Source organism: Abrus precatorius, unplaced genomic scaffold, assembly GCF_003935025.1.
Source record: "Abrus precatorius isolate BTA unplaced genomic scaffold, Abrus_2018 Scaffold5, whole genome shotgun sequence".
NCBI lineage: Eukaryota > Viridiplantae > Streptophyta > Magnoliopsida > Fabales > Fabaceae > Abrus > Abrus precatorius.
In genome coordinates this window covers 11,707,824-11,735,162 of record NW_020874395.1, presented here as the reverse complement: position 1 = coordinate 11,735,162, position 27,339 = coordinate 11,707,824, and the positions used below count along the sequence as shown (strand labels likewise).

The window sequence follows — 27,339 nt, the reverse complement described above, 5'->3', positions numbered from 1 at the left end:
GCCTAGACTTGAAACAGGCTTATTCTTCACTTCTCCGTTCCTATGGCCTTTGCTTGAGATCTAAGAAGGGAAGTTTCTATATCCGGAATGAACCATGTAGAAACGGAAGATTAGCTAACTTTCTGATTTATTAGTAGTATTGTAGTAGTAATTTCCAATCCTCAGTTATCATTTCATCTTCTTTTCTTTTAAACACTTTTTGGACTTGGCGTCCTATCATTGGACGGATTAGTAAAACCCTTTAATATATGATTGTCTTTTTGTCAGTTGTAGCCCCCACAAGAAGCTAAGATACTGAAAAATTGTAATTATGTCATCGACCAATGTTGCTTCACCAAGAAATACAACAAAACCTTATAATCAATGATGGATATTGAAAGAATGGAAAATCATTCTTCAAATGGATTTTGGTTTCTGAAATACACCTCACCATGAGAGCTGGTTAAACAAGTCAAATAATTTATGATCAGATTCTAAAAAATAGTTTAAACACTCTCTTAAGTTGTATTTAATAACTCATTAAAATAAATTATTTTTAATTTATTTCAACAAATTTTATCATTAAAATAGAACAAGTAATAGTCTGTGTATCTAAATGTATACCTCAAATCCTAATTTTTCTAAGAAAAAATTTACAAATACTTACAAAAAAAAATGTTAACATCAATTTTTAAGGTCAATTTGAAATATCTATAATAAGATTGTTGCATAAAAATATAATAATATATTTTTTAATGAAAATTTATTATTTTTATATGTTACCAATTTTAAAATCAATATTAACAAAAACCGATAGTAAAATTATATATATTCATCAAAAATAGGCCCATACATTTGGTAAATGAATTCGGTGGACACCAAAATCACAGAAATGTAACTTTTTTTTTATGATAATCACTATCATAGCAACCCCATTTATTTCTGACAGATTAGAGGGGGTTGCTAAACAAATCTAAATACAGAAAAGAATGTAAAACATATAACACTCAAAGATGAAGACAAACCCAAATCACATCCACACAAGTAAAATCACGTGGTATGGTACTTTAGTCGAAGAATTCCCAATTGAACTTAGGAGGACCAGAATTATTGGTCACTGAGGAGAGTGTGGATGTAGATGGCACAGGAATTAAGGGTGGGGCAGAATCAAATGTCTCCCAATTTGTAGTAACTACAACTCCTGAGGTGGAATGGCTTGAGGGTTGGTGTTGTTGCTCTTGTTGATGAAATGCTAGAGAATGCCCATTTGTGTTCCTTGGTTGATCATGTTGCTGCTCCTCAATTGGTGCTAACCTATGATGCCCATTTGAATGCTTTTGTTGTTGCTCTTGAATTGGTCCCAGATTTGAATGTTTCTGTTGAGGCTGCATTGAGGCATGGCCTAAATTGCCACTAGGCATAGAGTTCTTAACTTTCAGCAAATCCAGAGTTTCAACATACTTCTGAACTCTTTTTACCTTAAAGAGAAATGTTACACCACCATTAGAACTTTGAGTGCATAATCAATTTAATTTTAGAACTAATAACACAAAAAGAGTAAAATGCATCTAACATTACCTGCATTTTCCTCTGCAATTTCACATCACCATCAGCCATTATACCGTCCAATTTAAGCAATTGATTCATCAATAGCTCAATCAGACTAAGCACATCCGTTTCTGCCACTTTGCCACCTTTGCTAATAATTGATTCAAGAGCTGACACCTAACCAATTCCAATCACTAATCAGCACCCAACTACTCAAGCATTTAATACAATGACAATCCCACCTCACTCATAATTAAGTGTTTGAAAATGAAAAGGAAAAATTAAAAACAAAATAAACACATACCCTCCCTGCAAGCCTATCTACTTCCAAGCTGATTTCTGAGATAGATTTTGCAGCTTTCTCCATCTTAGCATTCTTCCTTATCTCTAACAACCTCTTCTCTTGACTAATAGGGTCTTCCACTAGCACCATCTTTGATTTGTCCTTCACCCCAACCATGTCAAGAAAAGCCTTTGAATCCCTCTCCTTATCCTTGTAAAACAGCTTTTGGTCTTGGTGGTGTAATCCAGTTAGCCCTGACAACATTTTCTTCAATTCCCCTACAAACCATAAATTAAAAAAGAAAAAAAAAACGAAATAATCAATCAAACCATAACCGAAAAAAAATTGAAATAACAACAAAAACAACTTAAAATTGAAAAACAAAAAATGTGAAAAGAGTTACCAAATGAAGCTTGGGAACTAATGTTGACTTCATGGTAAATGGAACCATACTTGACCCTAACTCTAATTGTAGGAACCAACACTGAGTTGCGATCCGACTCAGCTGTTCTCATCTGAACCAGCATTCCACCTGGCCTCATCTCCCAATCTTTGGAACCAGGCTCAGCTCTACAACCAGCTGAGTTACCATTCATGAAGGAAGAGACACCATTTGTCTTATTATTACTATTCCTCATCCTCATCATCTTCAATTATTCTTCTCTCTTTCACTTTCACAACTATGCACCAAAGAGGCTTAGATCTCTGAGAACTGAGATTCTCTACCACCCTTGCCAGAAACCACAGCGACCCAATTCACCAAAAGCCTGCTAGAACATGTTTCAGAAGCCTCTGACCCCAGCATTTCACAAGTCCATCAAAAGAGAGAGAAAGACACAGTGAAAAAAACAAAAGCTTTGAGCTTCAAGAGAGAGAAACTTGGAATTTTCTTTTGGTACAGTTTTGCAGAACAAAAATCAAAGGCTCATAAGAAAGAACGACTTCAACCCCGTCAAAGGCTGAACCTCCCACAGCTCAAAGCACAGATCTTTACGGCAAAATGTAGCTGAAACTGTGAGTCTAAGAATTTTCCAGCATAATCTCAAGCCAGAAAAAGAAAAAAAAAAACAGCTACAATAAACTGAAGCTTTGGTTTTTCTGAAGGAGATAGAAGAGAAGAGGGTAAGAGAAAGCTAAGAATCTAGAGAATGAACAATTCCAACGATGAGGAATTGATTCTCTCTTGAGAAATCGGTGGGAGAAGAAAATGGTTAAATGGAAACAAAAAAATAAAATGAATATAAAAACGAGTGGCCAGCTAACTATGCTGACAACCTGTGATCTTCATATATACTACATTAAATTAATTAATTTAATTAAATAATTTTTTTTAATAATTGTCCTTAAAAATATCATATGATTAAACAGGATCAATTATTCTTTTGTTTTTTCTACCCTATTTATAAATGGAAAGCATTTCACAAGCCGCATATCAAAATGTAATTTTCTATTGTTTTCAATTTAGATTATGAAAAAAAATTACATTTTGATGGAATGCTTAAAGATCGATGTCTTTTTCTGTATTTTTACGTATTTTTTAATTCATATATATAATAACAAATAATAAAAAATTATATATAATATCACAACAGATATTTTTTTAATAGTTTAAATAATTTTACCATATTATTTTGAGTTAGTGTGTGTTTAAATTAATTTGTTTAAAATATAATTACATTTTAAAACTTTTAAAAACAGCATTTTTTGCAAATAATTCAAAACAAACATGTTCTTAATTTTAATGTATAGTTATCTTATATTAGTGGCAGTTTTTTTTTTTTTTCAATTCCTGGATAATATATATTTATTCTCATAAAATAGTAACACCTATTTTATATTATTATTTTGTTCTGATCTATAATAATTTTTTAAATTATAAAAAACTAAGTACTAAATTAAAGAAAATAGACATTAGAAAGAACGACAAAATTTAACTCGCTAAATAGCCTGTAAAACTAATCTGTTTTATACTTAAAATGCTTGTTAACCCTAATTTTTTTAACTCTACTGGTACAAATCTCTTGCTTATTTAATTGACATTTTGTTTAATCGTTAATGATTTATAAAAAGTAATCATATATTTTATACTTTTATTTTTATAAAATTTCTAATTATAAAATAAAAGAAAGTATTTAATATATTATATATTTTCAAAATAGTAAAAAAATCTTGAAAACAGGAAAGAAATGGAAGAAATTTAAGTGGTACATAAATTGAGTTAACATGAAATGGAAAAGGGCAAAAAAGGAAAATGAAAATGGTGGGTGAGAAAGAAAGGGAAGAAAAGAAGCAAAGCCGTCGTAGCAATCTAAATTTCTTCACAAATGGTTAAGAAAACCGACGGAGAGAAGTGAAGTTTGTGGTGTTAGAGTTTTGGTGCTTTTGATTCACCATAAAAATTTTGTGTCCCTTGTTTGCTGGAGGCCACGTGTCATGTAGGGGTAGTAAGGTAATTTTTACTAGACCAATCATTGGTTTTGCGCTGGGGAGAGCTACAGGGGATAACTTTGGCAGTTTAATTTGACGGGTGAGTAGTTCAAACAGTGAAGTCTTCCCCGCCAAAGAATCTTATTGGTCACACGTGTGATCTCAAGGACCAAGTGAGGTTAATCTTTTTCTTTTTCTTTACCCCTTGGGTGAAAGTGAAACAATGGAACCAACCAGAATTTGATTACTTGTTTCTAGGTTTTTTGTTAGTACATATACACGTGCTGTTTTCCTTCTTTTGTGCCTTTTTGTAAGAATGTATAATATAAGAATAAAAACTTTGCTTTTGATCCAATTTAATAGTAACGCACTCTCCTACTTTTCAAGTTTTAAAGCTGTAATAGGGAAAATTAAACATTTAACAATTCTTTTTTTCTTTAAAAACAATCTAAACAGAACATACTATAATAGTTAATGAGAACCAAGAAAAGCTTTTTATAAATCATTGATTTTGTTAAGAATGCAAAGTTTGTATGTTATTTGAATAATTGAATCTGTTAAAATACATGCACGCATAACACATAAGTATATAACATTGTAAATCTTAACTATCAAATTTAATCTTAAATTATTAAATTTAAAATATTAAATCATATAATATTTTAAAATAATTATATCACTAATAAATAGTTTTAAATTTTTACTATTTATTGAATTAAAGAAAGTATTCATTAAATATATTATCTGTAAGTTGGATTCATTCCAAGCATTATTTTATTTTATTAATTGGAACTTGATTGAAAGAAAGAGTTGAAAAATGGAGGGGAGGAACTTTGGTCCCTTTCGATTCAGGTAAAATTTCATTTTTGATGGCATGGCATGCCAATAGCTCCATTTAATGGAAGTATTTGGTTAGCTTGTCTTTTCCTCTATTAAACAGACAATTACGATATCTGTCCTTTTTACCATTTTAGTTTATTTCAGAATTTCTGTAAACTAAAATGCTAGTTACCAGTGTCTTTCTTCATCATCGGTTAATAATATAATTGATCTTTGGACTAGCTAGCTTTGTCTTTAAGTCCAATACTTGATCCTCAATCTGATTGTGAACTATGCAAATTTGTCCATAGAGTAGAAACAAGAAAAGAGTTTCGATATAACTATTGATAATTGTCTTTTACCCCCACTTTCTGGTGAAAACTAGGGACTCTAGACATTGTCAAGTATCATTGATTGGACTCAACAAATTTTGGTTTTCAAAATTAAAATTATAATGGCACCTCTTTAATTATGACAAAAATAGATAATCACTATATTTCTTTTCTTTGATGTTCCTTATTCATGCTTTTTTATAATAATATAAAATAAAACTTATTTTTTTGGTTAAGGGAATTACAATTACTAAGCATAATGTGAATAAAAAGGAAAAAGGTTCAAAACCCATGTTTTTAATTCAAAATACTATTTGGTCTGAATTCAATTTTAAAACTATTCTTAAGTCAAGAATAATATTGGTTTGAAAACTAACAAATATTTTATGACTTGATACAGTTATTACAAGCATTATTAAAAAATGGTATATACCCTCAACTGTCATCAGCAAATGAATAAAATAAAAATTTAAAACATAATGAAACACTTGATGCTAAGTCGTCCAGATTAATTATTACTCTCGTTGAATAAATTCACCAAACTAAATTTCATAAACATAAAAATGAAGATTCCAAGGGCATCAGTGAAAACAGGGACACGTGGCGTGCATCGGAGGCATGAGTAAGATACTAAAATATAAGCACACTACATCGTTTTCGACCCAATGTCACTGTACAAATTCAAAGGGTGTCTCCGTTTAAATTCCACCGACAGTTTGGCACGCACGAGCTTAGTCACACGTGAGAAACTGCTACGGGGTTGCGCTCCGTTGCATACGTATTACGACGGAGAAGGTTCTACCTACTGTGGTTGTTGCATTTTGTTTTATTCTTATATCATAGAATCATATAATATATCATTACTAATGTGTTTCTCTGTATTAATGAAGATTAGATATATGCCTTTTATTAATCATCCATTGGAATTAGTTTAAAATATATAAAATTGTTGTTTAGGGGATTGGGCAGTTGTCAATGAGATATTTTGATTGCAGACAAGGTACCGACCAATTGCAATTAAGTAAAGACTTTCTACACTCGAATTTTAAAAATAAAATAAAATGTTAAGATAAATTTAACTCACTTAAATGTAATAACTTTGAGACACTTTTTTTTTTTCTGGGTACTTCTATAATCAATTTGTATATACAATTTATACGGACCAATTATCAAATAGAAATTTTTAAATAAAAGTCCTTTTAAAAGTTGATTTTTTTATCATATTAATAATACATTTTTAATTATTTATTGAAAAAATATTTTAATTTAATAATATTTATAATGCCCATGGAAAAAAATCTTTAGTGTAATATATATTAAACCTCCTATATTGATATCGTATTCAAATATTAAAGACGTGTACTTTTTGAAATGTTTAATTTTTTTACATAGCAAATATTTTATGATAAAAGTTGTTTATACCTGTCGGCACCTCGCTTAGATAGAAAGACAAAAATTGTGATTATTTTTTAGGATGAAAACCTTTTTTTTTTCCCCTAAATACTTCATTTTTATCTCTGATAATTTAACATGAGATACTTTAATAATATAAAAAGTGATTTTTTTTATTTTTTATTTTAAGGATAAATGTATCTACTACTAAAATTCTCAGCGGAAAAAAGCTTCCCTTGGTTCTCATTAACAATTTAAATGAATAAAAAAATGAAATAATCTAAACAAACATTATTTAAAAATTACCCTTAATTAACCTATCTACACATGAAATTATTTTTATTTTTATTATATTAAATAAAATTTATTGTACCTATAATTTTTCTTTTACTTTTAATCCAAATTTATATTTCAATGCCTTAAGCTAGCCACTTGCTTTAGCATTAACTTCTAAATATAGTTAAAGATATGATTGATTTCTATTGTAAGTGAGTCTATAATTTTTTTTATTGATTATAAAAAGTTATATTATAAAACAATCATTCTACATTGACCCTACTCATACGGTCTGTTATTATATCATTCCCTGTGAGTTTTCTTTGGTCGTCACTTTATGGTTTAGGGAGAGATCGTTGGCTACGTTGGTAACAAGTCAAAATACATCTGACTTAATTCGTATTTGGTGTTTATATTTTTATAGAATTTTGATTTCAGTCTTTTAAAATGTTTTTTTTTTAATTTAAATTTTAAAACTTCTAGTGACGAGGTAAATGTAGTTAATTTAAATATTATTGTCTCGATTTTTTATATTAATTATATGCCGATTCTTTATTTAAACGTGCTATAAAAAAGATTTGAAAGATTAAATTTTAAAATTTCAAAAAAATAAAATAAATAAATTAAATTATCTTTAAAATATAAAAAATATTTAAATCAATAAATTGTTGTATTAATAAACAATAACTGAATTCAAATATAATTATTGAAACAATTAACTTTATTTTGAGATAACACAGATATAGTATGTTAAGTTTAAAATCATTTTTATTGTTCCTATTAAAGAATTTATTTTAAAGAGTTTTATAAACAATTCTCTCATGCTTTTCCATTGTCAATTATTTTATTAACGTGACTTTTCTCACGATGAATATGTCCAATAAGACGAAAAGCTTCTTCTATAGCTTCTTGCGGTCAAATGAAATGCACCCTCATCGATAAGAGTATTTAATCCCAGTTTTGGCCCCAATAAACAACATGTGTGAGAGGTAACTTTTGTTAGATATCTGAGAAAAAAAAAGAATAAATTATGTACTTTCATTTTTTGAGAAATATTTAACTACACTTGTTTATTTTAAAATATATACTGATCTTTTTTTTAGAAGATAAATATGAGTTTCACTTCAATTTTTTTAATGAAAAGATTTCTTCAATAATAGTGAATTATTATGCATGCATTTATCCCTCAATCATATATTTCTTTACAGCTATTAGTATTATCATTAGCTTCTTTTGAATATTTCTTATTATTAAATTTATTAGTTAAAAAAATATAATATAGTTTTGAGAATCTTTATTATTAACATTAATTTTTTGTATTTTTAAGGTCACAAAATTGATAGTAAATTCGAAATTAACTGTCAATATGTTGGGAATCACCAAAATAAAAGTCTTCAATTTTTTTATATTAAAATAGACTCAAATATCATTACATATTCATCTTTTAGCAAAGAAAAGAATGATTTAAAATAAAAGGAGAGAGAAGTGTAATGTAAACATTTCTTAAGAAAGAAGAACAAAATTTACACTAAAATAAAAGTAAATAACATTTGAATTACTAGGTCTTGAATTTGACTTTGCTGTAGTATTATTACAAAGCACTATATCTAATTTTAAAGCGCGACATAAAAATTGAACTATTATAACATACTAGCTTAAAAAGTCAAATATGAAAGACATACATAAATAAAATAAATGAGAGGTAAAAAAACGAAAGAAGGTTAAAAAGAAGTAGAGGCTGTGCTTTTAAAGGACAATACCAATAGAGATGATTATAATAATAACAATGTTAGGTAGAATGTTTGTATAGCTTTTGTGGTATGATATGGTTAGTGTGTGAGCCAAATGCATGTGTAAGCATATGGGGGTGGGGTGGACTGTGGAGTGTGGTCAAAGGGAAAACCAGAAAGTCTTATAATTTAAGGGAATCACGAAGAAACCTCTGCACGATGCAGGGGTCAGTGTTTGCATGTTGTAATATGTTGCTGTTAGTGTTGGTGGGTTGTTTTCTGATTCACTATCACAACCCCTATACAAAGCTTTGAAACCTATGCATTTGCACTATTTCTAAACCATTATCAATGTCCAATGCTACATCACTGACATTTTCTAGATCTTCAGTCACCTTTGTCCATTCTTCCCCCTTAATTCTATCATTATTAATTTGGGTATCGTGTGTAACAGTCTTTTGATTGTCTATGTCCTTAACATATCACATGCATAATTTTGTTTTCAATAATATTGGTTCTCTCTAATACTTTTAAAAATATACATGAGACTCACCTTAAAAGTTAACTTATGGAGAAAATTCTGTTTACATTTTATAAAATTAATCATTTCCAGATAGCCCAACATTAAGTTTGAATAAACTCTTATATTAAAAATAGGTCAAGTCTAACTCAATTTGAAAATTAGCTTAAAAGAGAAAATGTCTCAATTTCACAAGACATATCCTAATTATATTCTTAATAAATAAGAAATTAAAATTATTTTCATTCTAACTGACTTTTTCTTTAGAATATTTAAATAAAATTAGGTTATAACTTGTTGCCATATTTAACTTCAAATATAAAGGTGTGTGTTATATATAAAGATAACTTTTTTCTCTTTATTTGTAAATGATTATTAGTGCTAAGTTAGATTAAATCAACATACACTTTGATTCAAAGTGTCAAATTAAAGCATTCTAAACCTAAGGATATGGTAGGGTGTCTTTGTACTTGCAAGCAGTACTATCACATTTGAAAAGAAGAATCTAACAACTTTTTTTAACGAAATGAAGACATAAAGAAACCAAAAGGAGAAAATTGCCCCAAATAACATTATAACACAAATAACATAAAAAAGGAAAGACACTGAGTGTATAGACACATTTTCATCTTTCTGCCATACCAAGGGGAACTTAGGTTAAAAAAAACTGTCGGTAGAGAAAAACCCAAGAAAAAAAATCAAAGGAAGAAAAGGCTTCACTTTTCCAAAGAAAAAGAGATGTTTGGTTTCAGTGGACAATTCCTTTCTTTGTGATGCAGAAATTGATGAATGTGTATAAATAATTTACAAACATTCAAAACGCAAATCTCCAAGTGGGTACTTTTCAGATGCTTCAATATGATTGAGAGTTACAAGGACGTATCTATTAAACTTGGAAATTCCCAATTTTCACAAGAATTGGTTGTTAATTGCTATGTATAACCAAAACCCAGCTGCTATGAAAAGGATAGAGCACCATGCAATTACAAGGCTCAGAATATGCTTCCCATAATGGTAAAGGGTCTACTAAGGCATGCCAATGCCATTTTGAGTACGCAATTTGCATCACCTTATAAATAAGTCAAACACCCACCGAATTTGATACTCACTTCCATTTTGCCAAAATTGACATCTTTTCAGCCATAAATTGACACACCCAAAAAGCTCCTTCAGCTACCATAACCATAAACAAATAATACATATGGATCACACCATTGCTTCACCAATCCTCCTTTATATTTAAAATCTAATACGTCTGACACTTCCTAGTCCTGTCCTAGCCACAAATATATGTTACTTATATATTTTATCGCTTAGCTAAAAAGGAAAACTTATACATATATATAATACTTTGGTCCTTCAATTTTATTTTTTGTTTCAGTTTAATCTTTTATTTTTATTTTATTTTGACCCTCTTTTTTGTTAATTTTGATGATATTTTATTGTCATAATTGATAGTGGAACCATAAATAAAGAAATAAAAGATAAAAAACGAAAAGAACTAAAAAACTAAGATACGGTTCCGTTAATAAAAAAAAATACATTATAAGAATCTATATATAATAAAATTTTATTAAAAATAACAAAATATTACGTAATTAAATGCATTAATAATGTAGAATACTATAGTTTTTAATAAAATTAACTATTTTTATTTTTTATATATATCATTGAATGCAAATTAAATAAAAAAATAAAAACCTTTCTGCCCTTTTCCCTGTGTTGTAATTCTGGTGAGTCCAGGTATTGGTTCAATATCATATCTCAGCTTTGCAAGCAAGAGACATGCAATTTAGTATTATATTTAGGTTTACTTGTATTTTTATTTCTTTTTAACTTAAATTATTTGTAATTTTAATTTCAATTTTTTAATATTTAAAATTTAAATTAAGTAAATTTAATTTTTTATTGATTTTTCTATTTTAAATTCTTAAATTATTATTTTTTACCAAAATATTTAACAGTTTGGGATGAATTTGAGATATGATATGATTTTCAGTTTAGAATCAAGAAATTTTTTATTTGCTAGTTAGAATCAAGAAATTTAGCAGAAACTTATTTAAATTTAAAAGATTTTATAAGATATGAGGTTAAAGTTTGAAAAAAAAAATTATTTGAGTATAATTAGATGTATGGGTATATGATTTTTTTTAGTAAAAAATAATTTAGTTGATTTAATTTGTAAAAAAATTGAATAAAAATTTATAAAATTCAAGTAAAAGAATATCAAAGGAAGACTAGATTTATTTATTTTAAAACTAAAATAACTTATTTTGCTTAAAAAATACATGTGAAACTAAAATTTGTCAACCATCAATTTTAAAATACTTGAGATTGTTTTTCACCTATTCTTTTTGGTCAATTAACGATCCAATATGATATATTCAATTATTGCTCATTATTTCGGCCTAACCAATCACTCAGCCCAATTTGGTTTCATCAAATTTCTAATGACCCATACTCTATTAGGCCTTGTGGTTATAGAGTCGTGGAGAGCTTATATAAAATTTATCTTTAAAACGAGCATATAATGCTTATGCACTCGTACTTTTTAGCTACTTAAAATCACATTTCACTTTCAATAAAATTCAGTCTCTTTGGAACATTGTTTTGCAAAAATATGTTGGGAGATATAATTTTGTAAAACAGTTTTAATGTGAGATATCATAGCCAGATTATATTTAGGTTTAGAACTCTAATTTTAATTTGTGAAATTTTCTCAAATTGGTTAAAATTAGAGAATTTAGGATTAGTAAAATTTTATTATAAATGAAACAAATTTATAATTTGTTTTGCTATCCATGGTTTATGTTTATTACTGGACCTTATTTATTTGGCATGCTTGTTGATGTGCAACATAATTTCAAGGGGTCGATAGTTGTGTTGCCTCTTGACAGAAAGAATATTTCATCTTATGATGAATGGAGAGGAGATGAACAATGTAAAAATGTCACGCTGACCTCTTTGGAACAGATAATGAACCAATTCTTTTAATTAAAATAAGATTTTACCTTCCTCCTTTTGCAAGCTACGTTTTAGGAACAAGAACAATATCACTCTCTCATGTCAACAACCTTGAATCCAAAAGCGGCATGTTATTAGAACAATTAAAATAACAATATTTGTTTGTGACTATGGTTTGTAAGAACCATTTTATCCCTTTTTTAAAGTGTTTAAAAAATTGGATAATTGTTTATCTTTTTAGGAGCTCTATTATTTGAGTATATGTGTACATCACGGTTAAATTTTTTGATAGGGTTTCTATTAAATTAATTACTATTGCATTCTAAATTCTAGTATAGATCATAGATGCAATTAAAATTACTTACCACACAAGTTTAGTTTTATACAAAGAGAAAGTGATTGATTATATGGCTTTAGTAAAATCACAAGGTGAAATTTGGTAATGTGGCAATGTATTATTGATATTGTATTTACCTATCCTACCTGAGAGGTTGTTCGACACCATTGATTGTATCTGTTAAAAAATCTATGTTGGTAAGCTTAAGGAACCAATCTGCCTCTATAAATGAGTTAACATATAATCTTCAAAAGTATTAAGAATAATTATTCATGTTTGCAATATAAAGGACAAATAACATCTTCCATATGTCTTTTGTGACTAAAGATTCAGAACTATTCTTCCATAAGAGGTTTCGAGAGCATTGAGGACCATTTTTAAATATGTGTACCTTTGTTAACTAACACAGACTCCCTTTCACAAATGGAAGTTTGCTTGCCTCCTATGAATGATTGAAATAATATGGTTTTTATCATAAAAGTAATGTTCACTTGGGTTTCATCGACAAAGTAGTTTACATCAAGTGATACAAAATAAAATCTATTTCATGCATGCCTACATCTATGAGATTCAATACATTTAAATAATTGACATAAAAAAAAGAATATGTTTAGCGAAAAAATATGATTTCTCATAATTAACACTAATAGTAATGAAAAATAATTAATTTACTTTAGTTCCACCAAAGAAAGAAGAGTTAAGTTACACAACAAACTATAACTTTCTTTGACTTTTAGAGAAAAAAAAACAGATTGACTTTAATTCAAAGTAAAATGGAGATAAGAGAGTAGATTAGAAAAATATGAAATTAGATAAGGGTAAATGATATTTTACCCTAAATTTTAAAATAACACGTGTAACAACCAAAGAATCATATATGTCCTTAGTAACTGGAGTGGCTTCTTAGAAATTGGGACCACCATGACCTTATTAAGCCTGCAAATAGGATTGGATCACACCCATGAAATGTTTATCCTAAAATAATAAGATAGAGAATCTAATTCTCTTGAATTATTTATCTTCATTCTTCCTCTAACTTAAGGACTCTTTCTCCATCTCTCCTAAGAATGAGACTAAAGCACGTACGGAGGGTGCAATGATTGTGTAAGTTAATGAGAATTATCCTCTCAAAGGGTATCTCTTCAGACAAGAATTCAGTATTTTCCCATTTTGTGCATGAAGTTGGAATAACTTAGGTAATTAATTTCTGATTTTGATGATTAATTCATTGTATTGTAAGACACATCATGATATTTGAGTGTACCCATTTCGGGGCTCCAAGTATAGTTTTATCTTTTATTATTATTATTATTAGTATTTAGAATTTAAAAATACACTGTCTCATTCAATCATAAATTGTTATATTAAGAAAATAATTAACTTTTGTAATAATTATTTTAAAAGTTGTATTTATTGTATATTCTAATTAGTTGATAGTATAATGCCTCAAAATTAAACTTTCATTATTAACACCATAATTATTTATTTATTTATTTATTTTGTAGCTCATGGAAAGAAATCATAGAATGATATAATTATTTTCTATTTGTGCTATTTATTATTTTCATAAGTTTTACTATATTTTCCTAATAATTTTTAAATCATTATTTGAATTATTAAATAAATAGTAGATACATTTATTATTTTAAAAATGTTTAATAAATTTTTATTTAATAATTATAAAAATATTTACATAAAAAGTAAAAAAAAAAATCGGTTTTTTTATTTTCATCCCTTGCAAGGAGTATAGTAAAGTGCAGCAACACACAAAGACCCACCAAAGCACGAAAGGCTGGGATCTTTGAGAAACTGGATTCCTACTCAAAGAGTGCATAAAAGCATGGGTGAGCCCACTCTGTGTTCAGTTACCAATGTTGGGAATGGTGTTTCCAATGAACATCATATGAGTAATGTTTAAGAACATTCCCTTGAGACATAAATGAAACTGTGTTTCCAATTCTTAAAGCATGTAACAATTTTGCCAATGACCAAGTTACCAAAACATGCTGCTCAACCTTTGAATAAAAAGTGTAACAGTTCAAGTATTAGTTGTGTAAGTGTGCACTTCAAGTTAACTTTGTTGACAAATCATGACAAGTTATTTGTGAAATACAATGTCTTCACTCAAATTCAGCCCAAAAAATATATATATCAACATCAACCTTCAGGAGTTAGGACACAGGATAAGATATTACTGGAAAAAAATTATTATATAAAAATAAAAAATATAATAAATGCTTTATTTTTGTTGAATCTTACTTAAAATAAATATTAAGAAAAAATTTAATTTTTTTGCTTGTTATTCTTATAAATCTTTTTAACTACTAAATAATATTTTTTTTATATTTTCAAAACAATAAATATATATCTTTTTTATTTAATACATAAATTATAAAATAAAAAGATAATTATTAAACAAAATGCAGAAGAATATAACAAAATTCTAATCTTTATATAGGGGAGTACAAACTCCTCAAAACTTTGAATTACTTTTGTTCTTTTTTGGGCCTTCAATATCATATGTTTAGTGTAATTTGACCTTTCCGATATATTTTTCTTTAGGTAAAGTTATGTATGACATGTATTGATATTTGACTAGTCGTATCACATGTTTTTCCCTTTGTAGTGGCAGGGGCACATGGTTGCCTCATTGGTTTATTTCACATTTGGTCACAAGTGGACCACTTGGCATTTGCTTCAAGGCAAGTCTGCCAAACATTTTGTCCGAATCACTGTCTCAGAATCCCCACCAATTAAGGCCTATCAAAAAAGAAAAGTCCTTACTTAAGGGAATATAAAAGGGGGGCATATGATATGTGGTCACATAATATAGGATCTTCTTTAGGCCACAATATTGCATTCTCAAAATGTCCAAGAATTTCACCTCCTGCAAAGTGCACCCCACAAAAATCAGCATTAATGTACCAACTTAAAATCCATTTTCAAATGTGTTTAGCTTTGACTCAATGCTAAAAAATGTGTTAAATTCTTTATGCATCCCTTTGGCTAATTGATTGTAATAAATAAAGCAGGCAATGAAATAAGAGTAGCTGTGAGCCTCTGACTGCAGTTAATTCAATGCTCAAGGAATGGAGAGGAGATTTTGATAATTTTTTTTAAAAAAATGTTCATGAAAAAATAAATTAAGTGATTATAATAAATTAAATTTCTTTTGTAAATTAAAATTAACTAATTCTTAATCTTTTTTAGAAGCTCTCTTACCTATAAACTCTCATAAAATTTACAAAATTCAACCTTACTGTCTAAGAAAAGAAAGTATTGACTTTCAAAAGTTTTCATAATTTAATCCAAATTGGTTGGTCCATCTAAAAAATCTTTAAAGTAATATACAAAAATAATTTATGACTCACGTAAGTTTTTTTTAACTTATTTTAATAAACGTTTTAGTATTGACAAAAAAAAATCTTGATATCGTTCATTAAAATGAGATTTTTTTCAAAAATTTTTAATAAATTTGAGAGTTAAATTTATAGCATAAGTCATCATGTAAAAAGAACTTATTGAATAAGTGCTTTATTAAGTTGTGTTTCTGAATGCATTTAAATTTCTGCTTACAGTGTCTCTTCCAATACATTGAAGCCATACCAACTTCTTCAAGTTGTTTTTAAATATTCAACTAGATTGAATCCTACTAGGTATGTGACTGTCACACCACTGCCCTTAGAAATGCCAATAATGAATTACGCACTGCTGTTTTGGTTTATTTACATCGCAGTTAATGTGAAGAGGTAACATAGCATTATTTAATCTCCTCTGTTATCTGTTTTGCCTTGAATGAGGTTTTGAATGGCGCAATTCAGTTGTCCAGAGCAACAGCTGTATTTGATTTGATGATTTCACTGAACCCCCGCTGCATATGATCACGAAAAACAAGTTAGACTTGTCACTGGCAGCTTTAATTGGATTTAGCTCCTTTGAAGTGAAGAAATGTGAAAAGTAAAAAGGTAAATGTATATTTACTATTGATTTGAATTTATGTATTTATTATATATAACTAACTTTTCAATAAAATAAATAAATAATAACTAACTTTTCAATAAAATAAATAAATAATAACTCACTTTTTTACTTCACACATCTTCTCATTTTAGACTAGGCAAATCCATGTGGATTATTGGTGAGGGAAACACAACTTCTTTTGCTTAAAAAATATGTATGTACAAGTGTTGGTTTTAAGTGGGGTTCTTGAATACAAAACAAGACATTTTCAATGACCAATGCATGTATTTTATTAAAAAGTTACTCCTATTTCGTAGCAAAAGAAAAAAATTTCAAGAGTGCTATAAGATGCACATTTAATGACCAATGCATGTATTTTATTCAATGCCTTTATACCTTGATACTATTGCGTATAACCTACTGCTAAATTGTTGAATAACGATGCATTCTTCAATAAGCAACAGAATTTGGCATCAAAATGGTAACTGCGTAAGTTATGGAGTCTGAATCAATATGGGTGGATTCAGATCTGCATTCTGCTAAGTAGGCCAGGATAGTGGGCACAGGAAGAGAGACATTGCAAAGTTTACCTGATCCTATCAATTAGTTTACTTAATCATTAAGATTAATTTCTCAGTAAGTTATAGAAAATAAGAATAACGAAAAAAAATCGTTTATAAGATAAAATCAACTTATATTCCTTTCCCTTTTTTAAAAACTCTCAATTAACGATAACATTTGTAAAAGATGAAATGTATAAATTGATTTTAACCTGTGAAAAAATATTTATTTTATTTAATAAATGTTTGTTTGAAAGTTTAACAGAAGTGAATATAGTTTATGTTGTACTCCATCATGAGTAACAAGGTTGCAAATTTTCTGATATACCTTGCTCCTAAGCCACCCACCCTTTATATAGGAACAATATCGATGCTACCAAATCCAGAGGAGTTGAGTAGATGGAAAATATATGACATGGAGATATTGAGATGATCATAGGTAAATTGGTTGAAGTGTGCACAAGTTAAGACGTACAACACCTTACTATAATTACCAACAACTATTTTTTGCAATAAGCTGTTCTTTTTCTTTTGGTCAACTGAAACTAGCTGTTCAGCTTCTTCACTTTAAAGCAATGTAGAAATTATGGAGCCCAAGTGAAGGCTAATGCCAATGCACACTATTTGACTCCTTTAAAAGAATAAAATAAATAAAGTGAAAAAATATTAAAAAAATACACATCAGCCAAAATAGTCTTTGTAAATGTTATGTTGTTGGATATAAAAATTTGTGTGCATAAATAAAAGATTCATTACACACTAACCAAAATATAGATGTTATGCATGTTTGGAAACACTAAAAATACCATAAACATGGATGCAAAACAGAAACTACAACTAATAGCATTAAAATAAATGTGGATTCACCTAATTATGTTGCTCCAATGTCCCGAAATACATTTCTCTTCCAATTGTTCAATTATTCATATGCCACATTTCTATTTAAAATTTCTTACTTTCTCTGTTTTTTTTTTTAATTTGATGTTTAAGATTTTGCGCAAGAATTAATATAATAATTGAATTTTAAATTTAAATGTTATAATTTTCAATAAAAGATTATTATTTTTTTATTGTACAGCTTTCGATACATATCAAAGATGCTTCCCCCGGAAGTCAACACACAAATGGATAGGCAGAGATCTAGAAGCAATGTTAGAGCCAACTAATTCACTGTTTCTGCCATCACTTTATCATCCTTGTAGAAAATAATTCACCTCTTCAATCTACTTGTTAAATGCATTAGGAGGTTTAAACTCAAGGGATGTCCACAACAGTCTATAAACATAGAGGTTTAAATTGCTTTCCAGCAGACCCAATTATTCAATCATATCATTAAAACACATGAAAAATGATTCAATGAAATTCATGAATGATTATTTTGTATACCAAAATAGAACTGAACACTCATACAACATGGAGCTTTTTGTTAATACGGTGAAGAGTATAGAGTAACATGAGACTGAGACACACAAAGAACATGGCTAACCAGAATCTCTCAAATCTTTAACAAGGTAAGTCCAAAAGGAAGACCAACTTATGATACATACCTGTCAATGCATCCCAGAATTCTTTTAAATCCAAATGAAAGATATAAATTTAGACACCCCGATGGATCAAGCTAGATTTGATTTCAGTGAAGAATGTTAATATGTCAAATTTGAGATGCATCCATTGATTCCAGATAAGTCTTCAATGCACCCACTTTTCCAAAACTCAGTCACAGGTAATGTTCAGAACACAATAACAGCCACTAAATGACCCTTTAAACCACATGATCATTCTTGCAAACCAGCCTTGCCTGCATGTATTTCAGTCTTCAATTTCCTAATTTCAGCCCTTAATTCAATCAAGAAATCCATAATTTTATTGTTAAATCCTATAACTTACATTGCATTGTATCATATAGATTTCATGCTTCATTTTGTTTGTACTTCAGACTCTTGCATTGCCTTAGGTAATCTGACAGCTAGACCCTCCCTGTATCATCAAAAGTTTATAATAGCATTGAATATCATATACGATTTAATGTATGTTTGGATTAGCTGAAAAAGATATATTATTTCAAAAATCAATTATATTTATAATATATTATTGTGATAATTGATTATACAAAATAAGTTTTATGTTTGGATGTGTTAAATGAAAGGTGATTTTAAAATAATATATTATGTTTTGGATAGAATAAAAGAATTGCTTTTTTGGGATGAAATTACAAAAGGGGTCCAAAGCTACGTGAAATAGTTAGTTTTGTATTTAAAATAATTATTAATAAATGTAAACTAGCAAAGAAGTTGATAACTTTTAATCATAAGCTCCAAAATTTTGCTTATCTAAAATAAGCTGTATTCTTTGTTAAAAAGAATAATAAAAAACTATAAGCTGATTTCTTAAAAGTTGCCAAACAAAATTGAATAGTGTTTTTTGCACCTTTTTCAAATAATGAACCAAAATAATTCAATCCAAAAATGCACTCAATTTTCTAAAACATGTGAAGCTTGCTCAATCCTACATGATCATGACCATGGTAAAATCAAATAGATTCAGAGGTATTCGGAATCTTCCAACTGTGAAGATTGTCAAAATGTGTGAAATGACCAAAAAGATAACAAACAAATAAACGCTTTTTCTCCATTTTATATTTTGTTATCATTATTGAATTATATTATAGTTGTCTCCTGTAATCCTTCATAAATAGCAGACTATGCTTATCCAGAGCAAGATATCAGCAACATAAGAGACCCATCGAGTGAGTGGAGTGAATATATATAAGCTAAATAGATGAAAAGCTTATGGAAGTTCAACTCAGCTCTCAAGAATATATAAATTAAGGACAACAAGACTACGAGTTGTAAACAAACCAATGATTTTCATAGCACACCCATTATATCTTACAATCGAAAATCAACTAAATATGAGTTGCCAATATGTTATGTAGGCTACTTCTTTCAGGTTGAAAATATGTCATTTTAACTCTCAAACACATATCAATTGAGGAAGATAAGACTATGTATGAATTCTAAACAAATAAATGCTTTTCATAGTACTTCCTTTATATCACACGATCTACAACTCAACTAAATAATACGATCAGAAAACAAATCTTATGAAATATTCAAATCCTTAGAATTATTCTTATAGAAGGTTGCAAATCTGTTACAGTCTACTTCTTTCAGGTTTACAATAACATCATAACAAAAAACCAATACCCTTTCCAATGATAAATCTGCACAAAAGATACACATTTAAATAGGAAGAAAGAGGCCTACAATGCAATTCAGACTTCATTATTAAAAAATGAAATGTAAGCTATTCTACAAATATTCAAACACTCAAATGCTATTACCTCTAAATTTGTTTGCCACAGCTGCAACCCAAGCTCTTTCTTTAGTGCTAAATGTATACCTCATGCTCGAGGCCAGCAGAATAAATCCCACAGGGCTTTGCAAACCAGTAGCATTCTCAATAGAAACTTGTAACACTGGTTGTACTAGAAGAGAACAAGTCCCTATAGGTACCAGATCCTGAAATTCAGAATCTGAAGTATTCATCAAACTCTCAGATTTTTTAACAAAAAGCATACAATGTTCAATTTTTATTGCAATTCATGCCTGTAAAGAGTGAATTCATGCAATAAAATCAGACCTTTATCTCTAAAATTATTAATTACAGCCTTAAATTTGGAGGAGAAATAGAATTGAGAAACCTTGTCTTAGACTCAGCTCAGTCAGCTAAAGACCCTTGTACAAAAACACATGGTATAGGCTCATGTACGAGTCATAAATGTCTAGGAACTAAAAAAATAATGCACATATCTCTTAAAAAGAATTCTAAAAGATCTGCATTTTCTGCAGTAATTTCCACATGACATCCAACATACATCTTTATGAATAAAATTCCAGTCCCTGATATTTTTAGTTAAATCAGAGAAGGGAAAGAAATGAAAAGTCAGGAAAAAGCCCAAGCACAAAACAGAAATTAGCTCTACATAGATATTCTCTGCCAACCAGAGGCATAAAAAATATTATACTGTGTATTTAAAAATAAGATCAGCTATTCTTTTATAGTCAATGAGCAAAGGTTGGATGGGCTTCATGATCAGAATTTTCAAGAATTTGGTCAAATACACTCGAGAAAGGTAACACTTCCTAAAATTAAATGCTGGTACCAAACCCAGCTGCAGTGTTCGTGAGTAAAAAGTTGTTTTAAAACCACATTTTTTTTCTTAAATTGTAATGGAACATCTATTCTAGTTCTAGACAATTAAACAAATCAAATGAATATGCAGATGTTTCTCTAGCTCCTAGCAGATTTAACCAGAAGAACAAGATACTCTCAAACTTCAACTTCCACAAGCATACTTAACCAAAACTATAAAAATTATCATTACCTGCATCTTGAGGAAAGTATAGGGTGTCCTTCAAGTCATACAAGCCAGCATTTTCAATTTTTTTCTTAAACCAACCAAGGAGAATTTCTTTTGAAGAATCATTTGGTGTATTCCAGTAGCCCCTCGCACATATATCTCCTTGAATATAAATTAGCTGAACAAATTGAAATTGTTCCAGGTAAGGCAGAAGAAGAAAAACTTAAAAGGAGAAAGAGAGCAATACTGAGAAAATGAATTGCAATGCTGAACTGAACTCATGAATGAACAATTGAACAGAGATTTTGCTATTTATATTTACTATAATAGCTTGTAGCCTTCATCTACAATGTAACTATCTAATTGTATGGGTAACTAACTTCTAACAATTCAAAACAATCCTAAGTTCCTAACAACCTCTAATGCACTATTACGTATAATGTAGAATAAATCATATGCATTTTACGCAGTGTGTACTTGACAATTTAGCCTTTTGAACTATTAATTTCAGCTTAAAGTGGTACTTACAGGTGAACAACAAATGAAGGACCCCAGCATCAATCAACCTAGTAACCCACCATGAATTTGTTTAATTAATAACAATAATCTACGAGACATACCGCAGCTATTGCATTTGTATTACACAGCAGAATGTATGATGCCCAAGCAAGATCCTCCTTTAGATCATCCACTATATCCGGTGACATGACAAATATTTGCTCTGTACCATCTGGTATTGTCTTCTGATCCACAAGTTGAGCACCCTAACAATTTCACAGACTTAGATGAGGATCAATATCATACATGACAACTTCATATTAGCTACATATATAAGTTCAAACAAAAGTAGCATTATTTAATTCTTAAATATACTTAAAAAATTATAAAACATTGTTGTTCTATTCTAAACAAGTCTTCTTGAAAGTGGAAACCTAATTGAAATTATGGAGCTTCATATATTTCTGCAAGTGTTGGAAACATTGAACTTATTCTACATGGATAAAATTAGTCACCTTGAGAAATTTACCAATGTAAGGCAGCACAATTGAGAAGGAAGCCAAAGACAGACCCAAAACCTCTGTACTCTGCATAACAAAGCAAAACACAACCATTTTAAGGCCACCCCAGAAAAATAAAATTCAGTTAAAGAAACAAAAAAGGAAAATATAACCAAAATGAAGTTAATTTATAATTTTTCTTACAAGCTGAGCTGGTGTAACAGTGGCTGAATCAGAACCAAGAAAGTGATTTAAGAGCAGAAGCGAACCAAAGCCATAACCAATCCATCTGGGCAAGTAGGATTCATCCAACCCAGGTATCCCTGAACCAAACGCAATCAACCCACACACAAACATCAAGGAACATAAAAAGTGAGAGCCCAAGAGCTTATTTAATAAAATTATATAGATAATGGAGATTAAGTATAAATATAATTAATTTTTAATTGTTATAGTTGGATAACTAAAATTGATTCTCCTAGTTTCTTTTTAAAGCCTATCAAGTAAGAGGATTTAACTCGTTTTAAAAAATTGTGCAAAATTAAGAAATTAAACATTTATTCACCCTTGTTTAAAATTTATATATTTTATAAATATAATTAAATTTAAATCAATAATAGATAATATTACTTTAAACTTTCATTCTAGAGAATTAAAATTTAAAGGAAGGACTGTTCTCTTTACTCTTGATGAAAAAAAAAATCGACCATACAACACTATATTGATAATTAAAATTATTTTTATTTATGTTCTTAAATATTTATATATAGATAGATAATTTGAGAGAGAGTAACCAAAAACACGATAATATGAGAGAGAGCGAGAGGTAAATGACCCAATGTGAAGCGAAGAACAGAGAGATTGAGTTGTTGTTGTTGTTGGGTTGAGTTGGGTGGTCGAGAATCTTGAAGACTGGCACGGAGTGATAGTGGGAATTTTCTGAAGCTGGTTTTGGGATAAAGCACTGATGAAGGAATCCAAGGTTGGAAACAGACTAAGCTTGTGATGTTCATCTTTCTCTAACTTTTGTGAACTTCATTCATTCTCTGCAGTTTCTATTGTGAGGTGTTGTCCCATTTGCTTTCATTTTTTTTTTGGGTTTTTTTTTTTCTTTTATTGGATGACTGACTTGAAATTTTTACAGAAAAATTATTAAAAAAATACTTAAATAGACCCATGCACAATTTATTTACTGAAGTTGACCCAAATACTACAGCCCAAATTTGCAATTCAGAATTTTAGGAACTGAATTCTGACTTAACCTTTTTTTAAAAAAAATTAATTTTATATAATAAAATAAATATTATTATTTAAAATATATTTATATTTTATTAATTATATATAATAAAATAATTTTTATTATTTAAATTATGTTTATATTTTTATATTATTTAAAAATGAACAATAATAATAATAATATTTATTTTACATGTTTATTAAAATTTATTTTACATATTTAAGATAATAAATAGTATTTTTGTTTTTCTTATTATATTATTTAATATAATTTTGATTTTTTTAAAAATGATATTAATATTATATTTTAAAATTATATTTTTGGTTATTTAATATTATATTTTTTTTAAAATAAAATTATAATAATAATTTATTTATTTTATATATTTATTAAATAAATAAAAGTATCACATAATAATTAAATTTATTTATTTATTTTGAGATATTAATCTTGATTAAAATTTATACATAATTATTTAATTAAAAAATATGTTATTAATATTAATAAACATAATTAAATAATATTATGTAAATATATTATATATAATTATATATTTAATATAAATTACAAATACTAAAAATTTAAAAGTTGTAATGATATTCATAAAATTAAAAATTACATTAAGAAAATTTTAAAATAATAACAATAACATAAATCAATGGCGGGAACTAGAAACTTAAGCGATATTTGGACATGTCTTCCTTGTGTGACTAGAAGTGTGACAATAAGAATAATTTTTTGTCCGACTTTTTTGTTCTCTAATGTCTATCTCTGTTCTTATTCTATTGGACTTGGGTCGACCCTTTGAAGTTCTTTTCAGTTCTAGATTTGAACACAAAGTTGAGTCCATGTAAGTTGGCCAATAGTTTTTATGTTTGAGTTCTCCAAACTGACCTTTGTATAGCTTAAAAACTTGTTGTAAGGTATATATGGGAGATATGTAGATATTAAAGTTGTGGTATGTGTGTAAGCATGAAGCAAGTACATGTAAGTATGAGATGTGAACATTTTGGAACTTGCCACAATCACACTACATTTTATTTAACCGTATTGTAAATCTTTCTACGGGTCAAATTTCTATCGAATGTTACGTTTCTTCGACTAAAAATTTAGTGCTTGTTTTGCCAAAGGTGATGACTTTATGATTGTTTGCCTTTGATTGTGCATCTTGAATTGTTTTAGTTGCAACCTCCAAGTACATATGTCCAGCATTAATCATTGCATCTACTTTCCTGCCTCTGTCAATGAAGAACTTATTACAACAGGTGTATCTTGCCAATAGAGCAAATTGACAGATTTTTGGTTTTCTTCAAGACCAAATTGATTGACTCCACTAGGTTTGTTATCATGTGTCTCCAGCGTCGTCTGTTGTCCCATGTCAATGTCCATTTTTTCCTTGGAATGTTGTCCAACCATTGTGCAGCTTCAAGATTATTATCTTTTACTATGTTGTAATAATAAAAGAATCTCGGTTCAATCATCCCATATATTGGAAACAATATTACAAATTAAATTAATACAACTAGTTAAGCAATTGTATAAAATATTAATGATAATATAGAGTACTTAAAAAATTAAAATTACCTATATTGATCACATCTTTCTTCAGTGCAACATTTTTGAATTGTCGCATGAAGTTTTGTGCAATATGTCTAATGCACTAGACATGGACAGAACCATGCATCGTTAGTTTCACCTTCAACCACAGCAAAGGCAATGGAAATTATGTTGTTGCAGCCATCTTGCGCAACTGCCACTAATAAAGTCCCTTTGTATTTGTCATACAAAAATGTTCCATCCACTTGAACAATTAGTTTGCAAAAGGCAAAACCATCAATGCATGGCTTGAAGGTCCAAAACAACCTCTTGAAAAATACATTTCCCTCGTCAAGCAAGCCACCCTTGTATGTCAGTTGTGTACTCAATTTCCAGATAAAGCCCGAAACATACAATTGCATTGCAAGCAACTGTCTAGGTAACTTATAATATGATTCATCCTAATTTTTGAAGATATTTTCAATAGCATGTTGTTTCTCTAACCATCCCTTTTTATAGCTGATTGTGTAACCCATTGTAGACTTTATGTAGGCTAAGATAGTTGCGATAGGTGTGGATGGATCAGTCTCAATAATTTCACGAATGGTTTGAGAAATCATTCGTGATCCCCAACTTGTTATGATCCTGTGAAATAAGTGGAGAAGCACATGTGTGGCACCTTTCAAGCTTCATTATTTCTCATTGTTACTCTTTGGTGCACAATATAGCGTGACATCTCCAGGCACAGTCGTTGTGAACGTATTCCACGACAAACTTAGTTGTGCTTGACATCTTCACCTTGTAAGTACAATGATTGACAATGTGGCCAAACTCATAGTCATGTTTTTGTATTTGAGTGGGAAAGTCTAGAAAATGTGGAGATGGGTTGTATAATGGTAATGGTTGTGATGGTGAAATATTTGGAAGTAGGAGGAAGTCTTCTTCATCATCCTATTGTTGAGATAGGATTTCATCTTCGTCCTCACTAAAAGGATCAAATACTTCAATTAGGATACCTACAATAGCATGTTCTTCAATGGAGGTTTCTTTAAGAGATTGAGAGGGTAGGGTTTGCTTAAATGGTTGGGAGGGTATTTCACTGAGGTCCATGAATTGACCAATTAAAAGTTGTGTGTAGCACTGAAGGTCAAAATTCATATCATATGTTGAAAAATATGGATTTATGGTTTCGTAAGTTTGGTAAGGTGAAGGTGAAGGTGAAAGTTGTGGTGGTTGGGTTACGTTTGTAGCAAATGTAACATATAATTCTATACCTGATTGAAGTTGATTTGAATTGTGCCTGTTGAAGAGTGTCTCAACGTCTTCATCATCGTTCAACTCAACACATGTGTAGTTGCTAACTCCTAGGCTAAGTCTAATTGGGTAGCAAAAATGTATGGTTGTCACCCTTTCATTTTCGTCTCAGTTGAGTTTTGTGTGAATGACTTTCTTGAGCCTTTGTAGAGTCACTGCTCTTTTTAGATGTACTAATTTGGCTGATGATGAGGTGAACGTGACTCCTTCATAAAGACATTGGTTAATAGCACCATCAGAGTGAACAATGACATAGATTAAAGACATTTTTAAAAGGAGAAGGTTTACAAGAATAAGGAACAAGCTTAGAAGGTTGAATGAATAAAATGAACACGAATATGACTATTTATAATAGTAACATATAATTCTCAATTATTCAATGCTTCACCATGTTTACGAGTGATGGTGACCTCTCCATTCACATAGATCAAGAGATAGTGACTTCTCAGTCATGCAGACCAAGAGATAGTAACTTCTCAGTCATGCAAACTAAGAGATATTGACTTCTCAAGATTCCAAGGCTACTCTCATGTACCAAAGTTTATCTATAAATATGTTCATCCAAAGCTACATATCTTCATTCAAACTTGCATCCATCCTTGCTCTCATTACTAAAAATGTTGTTCTAGAAGTAAAATGAGCACAAGTCCGCCTTCATTAGAAGAACGGTAAGTTTTACACATTACCATTATTAACTGAATATGTAAATCAATATTCTACATATAATATTACTAATTTATTAATAACTGCAAGAAACTGGAAAC

General features: G+C 29.1%; 2 protein-coding genes across 7 annotated transcripts; both read right to left on the bottom strand.

The window, feature by feature from the left end:
- Positions 1-791: 791 nt before the first annotated feature.
- LOC113867137 (BAG family molecular chaperone regulator 3-like) lies at positions 792-3,056 on the bottom strand. 2 transcript variants are annotated; one of them, XM_027502199.1, is made up of 4 exons: positions 2,214-3,056; positions 1,832-2,088; positions 1,558-1,704; positions 792-1,457 (listed from the first exon to the last, which is right to left on the bottom strand). In XM_027502199.1, the coding sequence occupies exons 1-4, from the start codon at positions 2,455-2,457 to the stop codon at positions 1,047-1,049; spliced, it is 1,059 nt and encodes a 352-aa protein (XP_027358000.1). In that variant the 5' UTR covers positions 2,458-3,056; the 3' UTR covers positions 792-1,046. The 2 variants fall into 2 exon arrangements, with proteins under 2 accessions (XP_027358000.1, XP_027357999.1); XM_027502198.1 differs by having other exon boundaries at positions 792-1,472; positions 1,540-1,704; positions 2,214-2,500.
- A 13,090-nt stretch (positions 3,057-16,146) lies between these two features.
- Positions 16,147-23,584, bottom strand: LOC113867394 (protein COFACTOR ASSEMBLY OF COMPLEX C SUBUNIT B CCB2, chloroplastic). 5 transcript variants are annotated; one of them, XM_027502691.1, is made up of 9 exons: positions 23,324-23,584; positions 22,693-22,811; positions 22,504-22,575; positions 22,111-22,254; positions 21,515-21,668; positions 20,471-20,662; positions 19,015-19,104; positions 18,675-18,925; positions 16,147-16,478 (listed from the first exon to the last, which is right to left on the bottom strand). In XM_027502691.1, exons 1-7 carry the CDS (start codon positions 23,499-23,501, stop codon positions 19,094-19,096), a joined length of 870 nt encoding a protein of 289 aa, XP_027358492.1. In that variant the 5' UTR covers positions 23,502-23,584; the 3' UTR covers positions 16,147-16,478; positions 18,675-18,925; positions 19,015-19,093. The 5 variants fall into 5 exon arrangements, with proteins under 5 accessions (XP_027358492.1, XP_027358494.1, XP_027358491.1 ...); XM_027502690.1 differs by lacking the exon at positions 16,147-16,478 and having other exon boundaries at positions 18,725-18,925; positions 19,020-19,104; XM_027502692.1 differs by lacking the exon at positions 16,147-16,478 and having other exon boundaries at positions 18,725-18,948; positions 19,027-19,104.
- Positions 23,585-27,339: the final 3,755 nt, after the last annotated feature.

What these genes read in the sequence shown, in the direction of transcription:
- LOC113867137 (XM_027502198.1), bottom strand. Translation starts at nt 2,457, where the DNA reads ATGATGAGGATGAGGAATAGTAATAATAAGACAAATGGTGTCTCTTCC. An exon ending in TAGTTCCCAAGCTTCATTTG is followed by an intron (nt 2,089 to 2,213) that starts GTAACTCTTTTC and finishes TATGGTTTGTAG; the next exon opens with GGGAATTGAAGAAAATGTTG. An exon ending in TAGATAGGCTTGCAGGGAGG is followed by an intron (nt 1,705 to 1,831) that starts GTATGTGTTTAT and finishes GGAATTGGTTAG; the next exon opens with GTGTCAGCTCTTGAATCAAT.
- LOC113867394 (XM_027502691.1), bottom strand. Translation starts at nt 23,501, where the DNA reads ATGAACATCACAAGCTTAGTCTGTTTCCAACCTTGGATTCCTTCATCA. An exon ending in TGTTCTTCGCTTCACATTGG is followed by an intron (nt 22,812 to 23,323) that starts GTCATTTACCTC and finishes CGTTTGGTTCAG; the next exon opens with GGATACCTGGGTTGGATGAA. An exon ending in ATACAAATGCAATAGCTGCG is followed by an intron (nt 21,669 to 22,110) that starts GTATGTCTCGTA and finishes CAATTTGTTCAG; the next exon opens with CTAATTTATATTCAAGGAGA.